General features: G+C 40.2%; 1 protein-coding gene across 3 annotated transcripts; it reads right to left on the bottom strand.

Moving 5' to 3' along the window:
* Positions 1-6,479: 6,479 nt before the first annotated feature.
* LOC143523445 (AN1-type zinc finger protein 3-like) lies at positions 6,480-14,468 on the bottom strand. Of its 3 annotated transcripts, none has more exons than XM_077017902.1 (7): positions 14,348-14,468; positions 14,156-14,276; positions 10,860-10,900; positions 9,788-9,967; positions 7,485-7,550; positions 7,228-7,380; positions 6,480-6,665 (listed from the first exon to the last, which is right to left on the bottom strand). In XM_077017902.1, exons 2-7 carry the CDS (start codon positions 14,224-14,226, stop codon positions 6,511-6,513), a joined length of 666 nt encoding a protein of 221 aa, XP_076874017.1. In that variant the 5' UTR covers positions 14,227-14,276; positions 14,348-14,468; the 3' UTR covers positions 6,480-6,510. The 3 variants fall into 3 exon arrangements, with proteins under 3 accessions (XP_076874017.1, XP_076874016.1, XP_076874015.1); XM_077017901.1 differs by having other exon boundaries at positions 14,156-14,279; positions 14,348-14,462; XM_077017900.1 differs by having other exon boundaries at positions 14,156-14,462.
* Positions 14,469-14,618: the final 150 nt, after the last annotated feature.

Raw genomic sequence — 14,618 nt, 5'->3', positions numbered from 1 at the left:
ATTGGCACCTTCCACACCTTCAACATCGAGTGATCGTGGCAGTGAGGGTGAGGAAGGAAAGTAAATTCCTATAGGATGAAGTGCCATCTCTGCCTCCCTAAAGAGGGTGAAATATTGGCTTTCAAAAATTCACCTTCGAACTTGAAGAAACACATCAATGTAAGTTATAAATATAACGCACAGAAGACACACCAGCTTTAGCTGTCAGTAAGCACTAGTTAGGTTAGATATCTTTGCTAACTAACTTAATTATGCATAATGTTCATGTCGTGCTGCAGTATTCACTTAACATTAGCTGGCAATCATAAAGGCGATGTCACGCTGAGTTGTGTTTTTAGCACTAATCCGTGTCTCTTTTCATGTTGACTAATCATGTGCCCATTGTAAACGCAGGGCAGTGGGCTCACCCTTAGAATTCACAATACACCTCGTTTTCTCAGCAAAATTAAGGCGAACTTGTACTTCTGCGTCAAACCTACGACATAGGTAGCGGGCAGGCCCGTTGACAGTCTTGCTGGGGCCCGGGACAAGAAAGTTTCATGACTCCATTTAGAGAGCCAGTGCAGAATGCAGTGCAGGCCAGGTAACACCCTCCTTCTCTCTCTCTCTCGTTCTCTCCCTCTAGTTAATGTTTGGCTCTGTTCGAAATAGCCTACTACATAGTGCATACTGCATACTGCACTCAGAATATACTGGATACTGCTTACTGGTCCTCGTAGTATGGAGTACAGTTTCTAGTATTCGACAAAATCAAAGCGTACTATGGGGTCACGTGAACGTGTAGCCGCCAGAGATTAGCGCTTCTTTTGAAGTCTGAAAATGTCGGACTATTTATTGGGGTTGTGGTGGTGTGTGTGTCGAATGTTGCCGGGGGGGGGGGGGGGGGTTCCTCTCTGCTGCGCCTAAAGCGATCGATCACCAGTGGTTGGCGCCAGAGCAAACTAGTAACTCATTGAATCTTAGATGTAGATCAGAGATAAATAAGCTAGATTTTTTTCAGCGTGAGAAATCAGATGAATGGCGTATGAAGACAGTCAAATGCGTGTGTCTCACTCTTATTGCGTGAGTTTTGGCAACCCTGGTGTATCCTACCCGTAGAGACCGTATCCTACCACGCAGTTATCACTACTGGTATCCATAGGGCTAAATACCAGTAGCCTACAGTATTTTGCTATCAACTCGTTCTTGTTCAATACTGAAAATAAACGTTACTGCAATTTGCTACATACCTATGTGAATATACTAACCAAATATAATATAAAAACCAAAAACAAACACATGCACATGAAATTTAAAAATATATGAACAATAATAATTTAATTTCGCAAAATAATGACTAATAATGAAGACAATCATCTCAAACACTAATTTCCGGTCGCGTCCCGTTTACTCTGCTGCCCAGCTTCCCTGAACACTTGAGCTTCGTAATCTAGATTTACTTGACACGCCGTGACTGGCGTAACGGTCCGCGCGGCAAAAATGACCACATTGGCCACGCGCGCGGTCGCGTCGCGAGGTCGTGCACCTCTCGATTTTTGTGCGTGCGAAGTTACAAGGTGGAATTCATGCACATGTACGGCACTTTGAAGGTCCGTTTTCAGTATTTTCCAGCACCTTCAGCTTAATTTACATATTTATACAAATACACATATACTCGAAATTATTCCAAATAATTCGCTTTTTATCTCATTAAAAGAGATGGTACCATGTTTGGTAACAGCAGAAGAGCAGCATAAGTGCTGCATAATAAGCTTGTTGACTTTTTAATGGTACATGGTATGATGGTATCGTGTTTGGTAAGAGCAGAAGAATACGTGTATTACATAAGCTTGATGGCGTTTTAATGTAGGCTACATATATTGGCACCTTCCACACCTTCAACATCGAGTGATCGTGGCAGTGAGGGTGAGGAAGGAAAGTAAATTCCTATAGGATGAAGTGCCATCTCTGCCTCCCTAAAGAGGGTGAAATATTGGCTTTCAAAAATTCACCTTCGAACTTGAAGAAACACATCAATGTAAGTTATAAATATAACGCACAGAAGACACACCAGCTTTAGCTGTCAGTAAGCACTAGTTAGGTTAGATATCTTTGCTAACTAACTTAATTATGCATAATGTTCATGTCGTGCTGCAGTATTCACTTAACATTAGCTGGCAATCATAAAGGCGATGTCACGCTGAGTTGTGTTTTTAGCACTAATCCGTGTCTCTTTTCATGTTGACTAATCATGTGCCCATTGTAAACGCAGGGCAGTGGGCTCACCCTTAGAATTCACAATACACCTCGTTTTCTCAGCAAAATTAAGGCGAACTTGTACTTCTGCGTCAAACCTACGACATAGGTAGCGGGCAGGCCCGTTGACAGTCTTGCTGGGGCCCGGGACAAGAAAGTTTCATGACTCCATTTAGAGAGCCAGTGCAGAATGCAGTGCAGGCCAGGTACAACAGACACCTGGCCAAGTCCAGATCTGTGGTAGAGAGGGCATTTGGGATGATGATCAATCTTTTTAAAGGCTCTTGAGGTGAAAGAGGGATTATAAAAGGTCTTTTAAATCATATTTTAAGAACTAAAAATGACAAAATATTGTCTGTCAGTAATGTAATATAACATTTTTACAGCTCTGAAAAAAGATGAATGAAACTAATAAACACATTTTTTTATGTAGTGCGTGTAGTTTGTTTCAGCATTGGAAAAATACAAATATGGCCTGTATTTGCAATCGATTCTGAACCTGGATCTAAAGCAAAAAAGCTTGCGTGATCTTATTCAAATGCCATTTGGGCAGAGTTGCCTCTCACCATAAAGCCTCGTTAGAGCCTTGCAAAGCTATTCTCAGTCTTACACTGAACCAGACAGAAAACATGGTTCTTCATTCTGAAAGTGGATACAATGACAAATGTAGTTTCCAAGCAGACATTGTTCTCTTAACAGTACGAGAGGCACAGTCTTTACGTGCCTCAGAGGCTTTAATAACTATCTGGCTTGTACTTAAAGTTGACACAAAACACAATGACTTGGAGACAGCACTGAAAAAGACTTTGTCTCAAACTGCCTCAGAGGCGCAAATATTTTTACCAGCTTCTCAAGTTGGTAATAATAGCAAACCTGACAGAAAACTAGTGTGTTTATATTCTTTCTGAAAGTAACCACGGTTACAAAAGAAGCCTGCATGGTAGGGGTGCACGATATGGACTAGAATTGCGATGTGCGATAACGTTGTTGGATATCCCGATATCGATGTGAACCACGATAAATTAAGATTAAAATACAGAAATGTAGTGTCTCTCTGAACAGCAGCACGTTAATTTGTTTTGTTTTTTACTGTGTAATGAATCCAGAATAATTGCAAATATTTTGCAGGTTTATTCAACAATAGATTCAATCTAGGTTTATACTTTCAGGAGTGAGCGACTCCGCACACCTCGTTAACCTCCGCGAACGGCGGAAGCGTTTAATCTTGCCGTGTCACATTCTTTGCAGTGTAGTCCGAAACGATATGTAGGCCTAGTAGTATAAAAAACACCCCTCAAATACAGGGGAATGAACTTTTACCTGACCAATTTTAATGTTGCTTTGTGTTTCAGGTTTGAAAAGTGCTGGAATTTAGGCTAAAGTATTTGAAAAGGCTTGAAATTGTAACTACTTCGTTTCACAACAAATATCTGTCTGACTGAACAATTCTCTTGTATTACGTTAACAAACACGAGCCTCTTGTAATTCCAAGACGAAACATGAGAGAACGTGAAGACGTTAAGATTGGGCGTTTTGAAAATAAATATCCATTAAATAATGTGATAAAAAAGCGAATTATTTCGAATCATTTAGAGTATATGTATAAATATTTTATTCAATAACGTGCTGGGAATTATTGAAATGGACCTTGAAAGTGACATACAAGTGTTTGAATTCCACCTTGTATAGGTGTATGAACCCTGCAAACATGACTGTTCTCATTGCGCCGAGACGCGGCGCGCGAGAACTTTAAATAAATAATAACATTAAATAATGTGATAAAAAAGCGAATTATTTCGAATCATTTAGAGTATATGTATAAATATTTTATTCAATAACGTGCTGGGAATTATTGAAATGGACCTTGAAAGTGACATACAAGTGTTTGAATTCCATCTTGTATAGGTGTATGAACCCTGCAAACATGACTGTTCTCATTGCGCCGAGACGCGGCGCGCGCGAACTTTAAATAAATAATAACATTAAATAATGTGATAAAAAAGCGAATTATTTCGAATCATTTAGAGTATATGTATAAATATTTAATTCAATAACGTGCTGGGAATTATTGAAATGGACCTTGAAAGTGACGTACAAGTGCTTGAATTCCACCTTGTATAGGTGTATGAACCCTGCAAACATGACTGTTCTCATTGCGCCGAGACGCGGCGCGCGCGAACTTTAAATAAATATCCATTAAATAATGTGATAAAAAAGCGAATTATTTCGAATCATTTAGAGTATATGTATAAATATTTAATTCAATAACGTGCTGGGAATTATTGAAATGGACCTTGAAAGTGACGTACAAGTGCTTGAATTCCACCTTGTATAGGTGTATGAACCCTGCAAACATGACTGTTCTCATTGCGCCGAGACGCGGCGCGCGCGAACTTACAAAATTCGAGAGGTGCACGACCTCGTGAATTGACAGCGCGCGAGGCAATTGCACACGGGCGAAGCCACCGCGATTACGTTATTTTCGCCTCCCGGACCCTCGCGCCGCATCAAGTGTAAACCAGGCTTAAACCAAATCGCGTGTCTGATGAGCGTGTTCACGCCCCACTCCAGGGTTGCCGCACCCCGCGGCCCCAGAATTTTTACCCGCGGCTGGATTTTCAAACAAGCCCAATTTGGCGTGAAAACCGAGAACCTGGCAACTCTGCCTCACTCTACCTCTTGCCTACTTACGTCACGTGATCATAGTCTGCAGCGCGAATAGCTCCCTCTATTGCTGGACGAGGATAACGCAATTTGAGTTTGCTGTTATTCAAGGAGTTATCGTGGCTCTTTCGATGTGTTTATCGTGAAACTTCACATCGCGATAACGATAAAAATACGATTAATCGTGCAGCCCTACTGCATGGAGAGCTTCTGTTTGTGCCTTAGAATCTAATGTACCTTTAAACTTTTGACTGCACATGTCCAACTGTTAATTGTTTCAGTACCTTTTACACAACTTGCTGTTCTCTAACAGGGAGCTTAACAGATAAATTTACAACAGGTGTTTAATCCATGAATTGACCAATACATTTCCTGGTTCAATTAGAATTGGTATTGAAGCAGTTCTCCTCATCTTGATGTTCACAAACCAAGACGGCACCCAATAATTGATCGACAGTACTTCACCATTGCGAAGCTTCAAACAGGGTGTTCCCTGACACAAGTGACCACTGAGCTTAGAGTGTCAAAATGAGTACACATGATTTCCAAAGATACACAGTCAAATAAGTCCAGTATTGTTATTATTAATATTTATTCAGTCATTCTTAGGACAAGAGTGAGAGCACAAAATGAAGAGTGGGGAAAAAGCCAATTTAGAAATAAATACAGAAATTACTCAAACTAGACACCTCTTTACACAAGTAAAATAATACAATTAAATAAAAGTTTAAGATACAATCAATGAATAATTTCATAAATGAAAGCTTGTTTCAAAAAATAAAGAAAAGAAAAAAAAAAAACTCAGAATTTCTAATCCAAACTCATTTATTCTCAGTTGCCTGAAGGTACTTTCCAACATTGCCACTTCATGAAATTCAGACCAGAAGTAGATACATTTGGAACAGTAAGCACATAAAATGTTTAATAACTTGTCCAATAACCTGTAGGCTGTCCACTCTGACATGAACCAAGACAACATTCGGAAACATACAGCTGCAAATAGAAGTCGCACAAGACAGCGATTTCAGCTTCCATAGTTGAAAATTTTTAACACTTTGCCTGACCCCAACCATGTTAATCGCCGGCAGAAAAGAAACGTACAACAAAACCCCCATAACACACGCACGCATATACACATGCACACACGCATGTGCACGTGTGCCTGTGCGCACACAGGCACTCAATGCACTTTCGCTAAATGACGTTGAAGAGGTTGGAGCGGAGGAGAGGGACGAGGGTTGTGGTCAGCCCCTTCCCCCTCTTGAAGAGTGAACACCCAGCCTTCGTCATGCCCCCAAGCTCTGGTTGCTTCAGCCTCAATTCAGTGCAGAGAACCAGGAGTGAACGGACCAAACCCTCGGCGATGTCCAAGCAATCAATAACGAATGCAGCCAAAATATCTGGACAGCCGCACCTGCAGTCATAGCACCGAGTCTTCGTGGCCTTCTCAACACCGAATCCCCAATTTCCCCGCACGTGAATCAGGACGTGTTCAGATCAGGCTTCAGCCTTTAACTGTGAAGCAAGTTCAAGGCTCATTGCCCCCCAGTTCCCCGCCCGGTGCAGTGTCCCTCCCCCCCCCCTTCCCCAGTGAGGGCAACCGTCCAGATTTCAGGAACACTCCTCTCCGATGCGCTGGCACGAGCGGCCCACCTTACGCTCCAACTTCACCATCCTCCTCACGGCCTCCCGACGCCCGCGGCCCTGGTGATCGAACATACAGTCGTGCTGCTCGGGCAGACGGTGGCGCATACAGAACACGTATCCTGCAGGAGTGAAGGAAGCAGACTATTACAATAGGGACAAAGCAGGCCGCGAATGCATTTGAGGTGGTGTTGATGAAGGTGGTGGTAATGGTTGGAAGAGTGGCGGTTGAGGTAGTGCATTTGAGAATTGAGGTAGCTTGAGTTGAGGTGCTGTTTGTGAGTGTGATGAGATTGAGGTTTAGTCCAAACTACCATGGGTAAACTGGAGATTGCCATTTTTGCATTTTTGGCTAGATTAGAATTTTCAGTCCAACTCCAAAAAAAAAAATTCCCCATGCACAAATAACAAACAAACAAATACTACAAACTACAAATTCACACTGCCTTTTCACAACTATCTACTTTGGAAAGCATATTTGAAAAACATGCGTTTTCAGTGGTGCAATGAACCGTTTCGTCTGGATGACGGGGAAAAATGTATGAGAATGTTTGTTTGAATGTATGTTGTAATGTATGTAAAAAAAATGTATGTTTTTCAATGTAGAAACTGTGAGTGTGAGTGAGGACTAGTGTAGACCAGGCCTTGGAGAGTCGGAGGTGTTGTGCTCTGTGGGCTACTGACCGCAGCGGCAGGAACCTAGCTCCTGCTGCACCAGCTCCAGTCTGCTCTGACAGCGGTAGCAGCGGCGACGGGTCTTCTGCCTAGGTTCTCCGGGGGGCTCCTCCGGTGAAGGCCTGCTGTCAAGCCGAGCCTTCTTCCTTACTGACTCCTCATCTTCAGAAATGGAGTCAGTCAAGAGGAGGAGGAGTCAGTCAAGAGTTAAAACCAAAGTTCCACAAAAAAAAAAAAAAGTCATTCTTTCTCTCTCTGGTTGGTACCTGAGTCACAGGGCCGTTTTGCAGACGTACTGAGGGTGCTGTTGGACGTGTCTGTGCGCAGAGCACCTGCAAGAAAACCAGAGTACGCAGGTGAGAGAGAAAGCTGAAGACCCTCTCCCCGCACACACAGCACTCACAAAATAATCAGCCCAGTCATCAAACTGGAACTGTACACCACTACCACACTGATGCATTTTCCTTTACTCACAGATTGCTTTGAGAGCTCTGAGCAAGATCAATTCTATTATTTATGGAAAGTTTGTGTAACAACAATAAGCAACAAGTGTTTCTACCTGCAGTGACTGGACTTATTTACTATACACACCTTGTAAAGGAAGGCATCAAAAAATTATAATTAGCTATTGTGAAAAGCAGTAAAGCTTTGGACAAGTTGACCTTTGTTTACCATTTCAATGTTTTTCGTAAACATTTTGAGTTTCATAAGTAAATGATGCAGTGACAATCTATTTTCAATTGGCGCTTCCACAAATATGCTACCTGAATACAAATGAACAGATCTAATCAGTGAAGGTTTCAAAGCTATAATGTTTAAATGGTTCATTTGATTAGAGCACATTCAGTTTAGAGTAAATCTCACAGAGAGCACTTAAAACCTTCATCATGACCACCATTCTGAATCCAAAGTCCTGGAACACAAGGCTAAAAACGAAACTGCTGTCAATGTTTTTTTTAATTAATTGTGATTTTTTTTGCATTTTAATCACAAAAGAGGGGATTGAAGGAATATTTTATCATCTTTTGTTTGCAGTTTGATGTGATCTTGAACAATGTGTTCTGTGATGTTTCCTGTGACCCCTTCACACCTCTCCTGAATGTTCTGTGTGTGTGTGTACCAGAGACGGTGGATCATTTCCTCCCCAGGCGTGTCCTGTTCGCTATGCAGCAAGTTTGCAAGTTGCACGTTTCCTGTCCACTATGCATTACATTATATGCTGCATACGCCGGAATTATGCATTACATCATTATGCTGTATACGCAGAAATTATGCTCTGCCTTTGATGTTGTACCTTCACACAGATTATTCAATCATGCTTAAGAAGAATGCATTTATTTCCATGTATGGTAGTATATCACCTATGTTAGCCTAGCCTTATTGAGCCCACCCTGTGCCTGTGTGCACAGGACTGGTCTGTGTTTGTATAAATAAAAGGAGCGCCCTCTTATCGTTGAACATCTGGGTACAGCTTGCCTGTGTGAATAAACTTCTCTTACTCCGAGAGTGGTTTGTTCCCCTTTGTTCCGAGCGCGCTCTACGACCACACACTTCTCTGCAAGGTGTTACTATCAATTGAAGAATTCTTAGTGGTTTTCCTCCATGACCCTCCGCTCATAAACTGAACACAAGAAGAGACGCTTTCTACACAGAGAAACAAACTCTTACACCTATATAATTAAAAACTGTAAAACTGGTAACAGTCAGCTTCGATTCCCTGGCCAAATGCTACTTCTTGTGTCCTGTGGGAATTGATTTTAAAATCACAAATGAGCCTATATATTACATTTGTGAGTATTTGCCTACAGTTTGTTTGTTCCTCTCCTGAACATTTATTTTATTCTCTCTCAGATTTGGTTGTTTGCTGGAGAAGTCACACTTAAGGTACAAATATGCAAGAATAAAATCTCTAAAATTAACTGACAAAGGAAATGGTTAACCAATAACTGTAAAACAAATAAGCTAACTTGAATAAGCTAACCTGAAGCTAAAAGCTGACAACCATGCGCTCCTGTTAAAGGAAAATGCAATACAGATGACCTGGGAATATCTGAACGTTGTCTTACAGCCTTGATCACACAGTAAATGCCTTTTAAAACTCTACATTAGCCAACAGTTCCGATGCTATGGTATAAACTGCTAATTAAAAAGGTTTTTCATATTTAATACATCCCCTAAATATGAATGAAATCTAATCCTACCCTCAAATTAATGATGTGCCACACATGCATGTTATATTCATTTGACAAATATAGGCCTATAGGCTACTACATTTAAATTTATGATTTAAGGATCATAAACTTTTACATGCAGAAAACTTTTACATACAATCAGAAAAATGGCTTTAATAAAGCAAAGTGAATTGAGGTTTCATTTTTTATTTTATAAAATTAATCATGCAGACTGAATTTCTGATAACAGTAGCATTCAGTAAATTGATTGATAACAAGTAGCATTCAGTAAATGTAATAACTGCAAAGAGGTCAACCATGCCCTTATTGAATTTTAGGACAGTTCATATTTCCCACCCCTAATCATAAAGTGTCCAGTAGGTGGAGGCAGACTTTACCTTCCTGTGAGCTGAGGTCTGTCTCAGTGGTGGACGTCTCTGGGAGTGTGGCTAATGCCAGTAACGCCTGACTTGTGTTGCTGCTACTCTCATCACTACTAAGTACAGAAGACTGGATATTTCCAGATGCTGGATTGGGCTTTGAGGAGCAGTCGATGTCCGCCTGTTTCTCCTGGATGTCTGTAAGTTGAATCTTTAATCAGGTTTTGATCATCTGCACAAAAATGTTTTAGAGCAAGGACAACTCTAAACTTTGCAATGTTCTGTCCCTCTAAGACACAGGCTATGTTCACACCAGAGATAAAAGTGGCCCAGATTTTCTGACTAGGCTAAATCCTGTCTTAGGCTAAATCCTGTCTTTCTATTTAGTTAGGCTGTTCACAATATCCGACAGAGTCTGATAGATCAGGCTCCTGAACTAAACAACGTGAACAACAGAACAATGCTGAAATGTCCATCAATAGTTAATCAGTCAAAACGGAGTCAACAGTAACAGCTAGTAGCCTCAAGTTAACACTTACGCTAATCTGCAGTGGAGACCAGCTGCACATTCAGAAACAAATTATCATCAGAGCGAGGGTGTGAAATAGTTTATGATGATGAGTCTCTGTGGAGACATGGCAATCACTTCAATTCTCACAAGGTATTTTACCTCACTACCCTGAAACTGAAATTTCCAAGACAGAGCAAAATTATGATGATTGACGAGTTGGTTGTACAAGTCTCATACTGGGTTGGATTGCTGCATATTGGATACAAATCAGATTTCAGTACTACAGTTGAAAGTGGCCCAAATCAGAATTTGCAAATGTTATTCACAGTGTGGTTTTCACCAATCACACTGCCATCCAAATGATAAATCTGTTTCACATATGGAGAAAAAGATCAGATTTGGACCACATTTACCTGCTGTGTGAACATAGCCATAAAAGCCTCTCAGGCTGCTAGTCTACCATCTGGAGATTAGACATTCACTGTGAGACGACACCCTCATGTACACCTTATGTTCCATCATTATGATCAAATATCTCTCTTACATGGTTTTAACAGCCTTCAAAAGTATGAAACTTACCAGCAAAGCATTTGGAACACAGGTTCAGCGTTTTGGTAGATCTACACAAAGACAAGAAACCAAATCAGACTGGCTCAATCAGTGAGACACCATTTCTAAACTAGCTTTTTATATTGTGCTCATGGCACAAGGTGTAAAATACCCAGTTCCTGCATACTCAATTATCCCAGTAAAGAAAGAATGGGAAGAAAACAAAAACTAAAAAAACCAAACAAAAATGATATTTGACTCAAATGTGTAAATGATCCAAAATTAACATATACTGATCCACAATAATAATAATTAGAAATGGGCCATAAGTATTATATTAATCCATATAGAGAAATGGGCCACAATTAACAGTCCTAAGTGCCTATCATGACTTGTGCCGGTCCAAGAGGTAGATTCATTGCAATACCGATAATGAATATTTGCTTTTGTGTATATACTAAAGGTTTCTGTGTATATACTAAACATTTCATATTTTCATGTATTCTGATCACTTACAGAAATCCTGTAAACAGGAAACAGTAAACAGTTATCTTAAAACTGCATTCAATTGTGCATTATTCCACCATCCTATTCATGTTTTTTATTCGAGTGCCATTTTATTGCTTTTTTTAAATTATACTACTGCTTTGATAGCACATTCTCCAGAAAGTCTAAACGTCTTGACATAACGAATCATGACAATGACATGTAACAACTGTTATATCACTCCAATTTCTAAGAGCCAGAGCCGATTTCTTCACTTTAAGCCCATTAGCTCTTTACACTAACTGAACACAGATCATCATATTTAATACCACAATGTAAAATTACATTGAAACAATGGGCAGTCCTGTCTATTTTGCGAGTGCCAGAGCAGTTTGAAATGCATGTCCATAAGTATTTGCCCTAAAACAGCAATGAGTGGGAAAGTCACCCAGTAAACCCGATAATCATCCACTAGTCCAATCAACAATTCTTCTTTACCAATGGAAACAAACGCACAAGGCTACAGACCCTTGTTGACCAGTGTGTGTGTTTACCCTCTTGCTGGGCACCTGTTACTATTCTGCTGGTCTGTACACTGGCTGGCTGCCAAAATGAGCTTAACTTTGCAGTTCTCACATAGCACGCTACACAACTTGAATGAGTGCGAAAGCGGTCTTGCAATTTGTCACTTTGTGCAATTTAAAATGACAAGCGACAGCTCCAGTGCCTAACAAGAGCCAGGATATCATCATCTGCAGGCCTGGTCTGTCAGTTACCTTTTTCGAGCCAGTACTAATTTGTCAATGCAGCGTTATTATTTGATGCAGGTAGAAAAATAGAACTTCACTGTGCTGGAAACATTGAAAGCAGCCAGGTCACTCATGCTTATCCCTATAGGCCACTGCATTCCAGAGAACACAGATCAAATGGGTGCTGTCTTCACAAACAAATATCGCAAACAAACCCTTGGTACACATGACAGAAGCCTGCAACATACTAGCTGTGCTAAAAGGAGTCCCAAAAATACTGCTGGGGCAAGTGGAAAATGTACTAGTGAGCACATATTCACCACTGCACTTGTGAACACAAATCAGGCTACTAGGCTTCATGAAGTTGGTGACAATGCCTCTCGACATATTAAACATTTAGCCTAGAAACCTGAGTAGGTCTGGCCCGAATTCTGTTAAAAAAAAGTCACTACCAAGTTTTAAATGTACATTAAAAAGCATCTCCCTCCCTCCCTCACACACACACACACACACACACACACACACACATACAGAGCAGACAAATGAGAATAGGAGAGCTCAGAAGTCATTTATCCCACACATATTCAATACTGAACTGATAAAATCTCTGGGGTGAATTATGAGTTTAGAAAAAAATATTTCTCAAAACACAGGAAGGAAATGATGTAAGTGGTAAAGCATGGCATACAGTATTATTGACAAAATAAAGAGCATATAGGCTTAGATCACTCATTCATAAACTGAACACTTGTAAACTGATCTTGTGACTAATTCCTTAGCAGTAATGGCCTGATATAAAAAAACTGATACAGATTACGGACAGTCTTGAAATATTCACATTACTGAAATATATGAACAGTTTAACTAACTTGATCATTAAACAATAAGTACTCTGAACAGAGAAAGGCTGATTGTCCATAGTCATATAACTTCCGAGTAGGCATTGTGCTTTCACATGTGAAGACATGTCAAACACTTGAACCATTGATAAGAGTGCAGTTAGGTTTAGTCAATAAAAACCTTTTCAGTTTGTATTTGAAAAGTGACAATTTTCTTCAATACATTTCCTGCTTTATCTAGGTAATTTCTTGTTTAAGCTGAAAATACAAGCAAATATAATGTTCATTTGAATCTTTTTGATGGTGAATTTCTGGAACAATCACTGATTGTTGACAGATTATCAGTCATTTTTAAACATGTTTGAACATTTAGCCCACGTTTTGTCAAATTTACCCTCAAAGTCAAGGGTCATGTTTGATTTTTAAAGAGTAATAATTTCTGATCAACATATTTGTATGTTTTTATTCTGCATTTGTATAAAGCCTAATCCTTAGGGCTGGAAAGGCATGACACAATGTTCTTGCACTATACTAACCCAACACCCGAGAATCCAAGACCACCAGACTGGAAACCAACTGTGGACACTCGCCTGTCACTCCACGACAAGCAGTACTTTCTACCTTCATGGTTTGTGCTCATAGTCTTGTGTCGCTTTGATTCAAGACTACTATGAGCAAACAACATTAACAAAATTGAACTAATCATATAAATATCCAAACGAGAAAAAAACAGTTTACTTTTAGCAAAACATTTTGTCCATCACACACACCTGGCATCAGTAGATAAGATATGCAAGTTAACTCCTAACTAAACGACCTTGTATAACAGGCCAAGGGACAGATAAAACCATTTTAATGTCAGTCCAACTGACTGTTCTTGAAACAGCTGACTACAAAAATGTTGATTGAGGATAAACATCATAACTAACCATCTTAACCACAATGGCCAGATACTATTAATACACAATGACATTTCAAGCCATTCTCAGGAGACCTCACTCTTTTCTCGACCACAACACTCGTTCTTTTAACCCAACTCATGTCACACCTGTGGTGGTCAAAATTATTCACAACTGTTTCACTTTTCCAAAAGCAACATAACCTGCAATGTGTCACTTCCAAAGCCAACCAGTCATCTTCCCCAACCCCCACCTGGCCAGCATAACAATGGAGGTTAATTAAATTTCTCCCCCTTTGAGACTGAAACCTCTAACTTTGCTCATTAATATGAGGGGAATAATGAAGGACTTACCCCCAGAACCCACACGGGCACCGCGGCGGTAAACTGGGTGGTTTTCTGCGCTCACTGCCGGTATCTTCCATGACTCCAGTGTGTTGAGACTAGTACGTAAGAGCAGGGACGGTGTGGGGGCCTGCTGTTAGGAAAAGGTTAGCTACCGATAAAACAAAAAAATATTTTCCATAAATGTGACTTCTTATGTACCTTAGCTGTTCAAAATTGTTTTCGGATGCAGACAGCTTAACGCGCAATGTGCCTAATTTTGTCATTCACCACCGACCGGGAATCGGTGGTACCGAAATCAAAGCGTCCAGCTGGAAGGCGCATAGTGCTCCACGGAAAGGGGGGGTTATAAGTAATTATAAAGTACATATTATATTAAAAATATGTACAAAATGTACAGTTAATTAGCTGATGTTGTAAAATGTATTATGAAACTTCATATAATTAATTGATATTAGAAACAATCCCTTCC

Source organism: Brachyhypopomus gauderio, chromosome 9 (assembly GCF_052324685.1).
Source record: "Brachyhypopomus gauderio isolate BG-103 chromosome 9, BGAUD_0.2, whole genome shotgun sequence".
NCBI lineage: Eukaryota > Metazoa > Chordata > Actinopteri > Gymnotiformes > Hypopomidae > Brachyhypopomus > Brachyhypopomus gauderio.
Note: the sequence above shows the minus strand (reverse complement) of the source record. Positions and strands in the feature narration are given on the sequence as shown.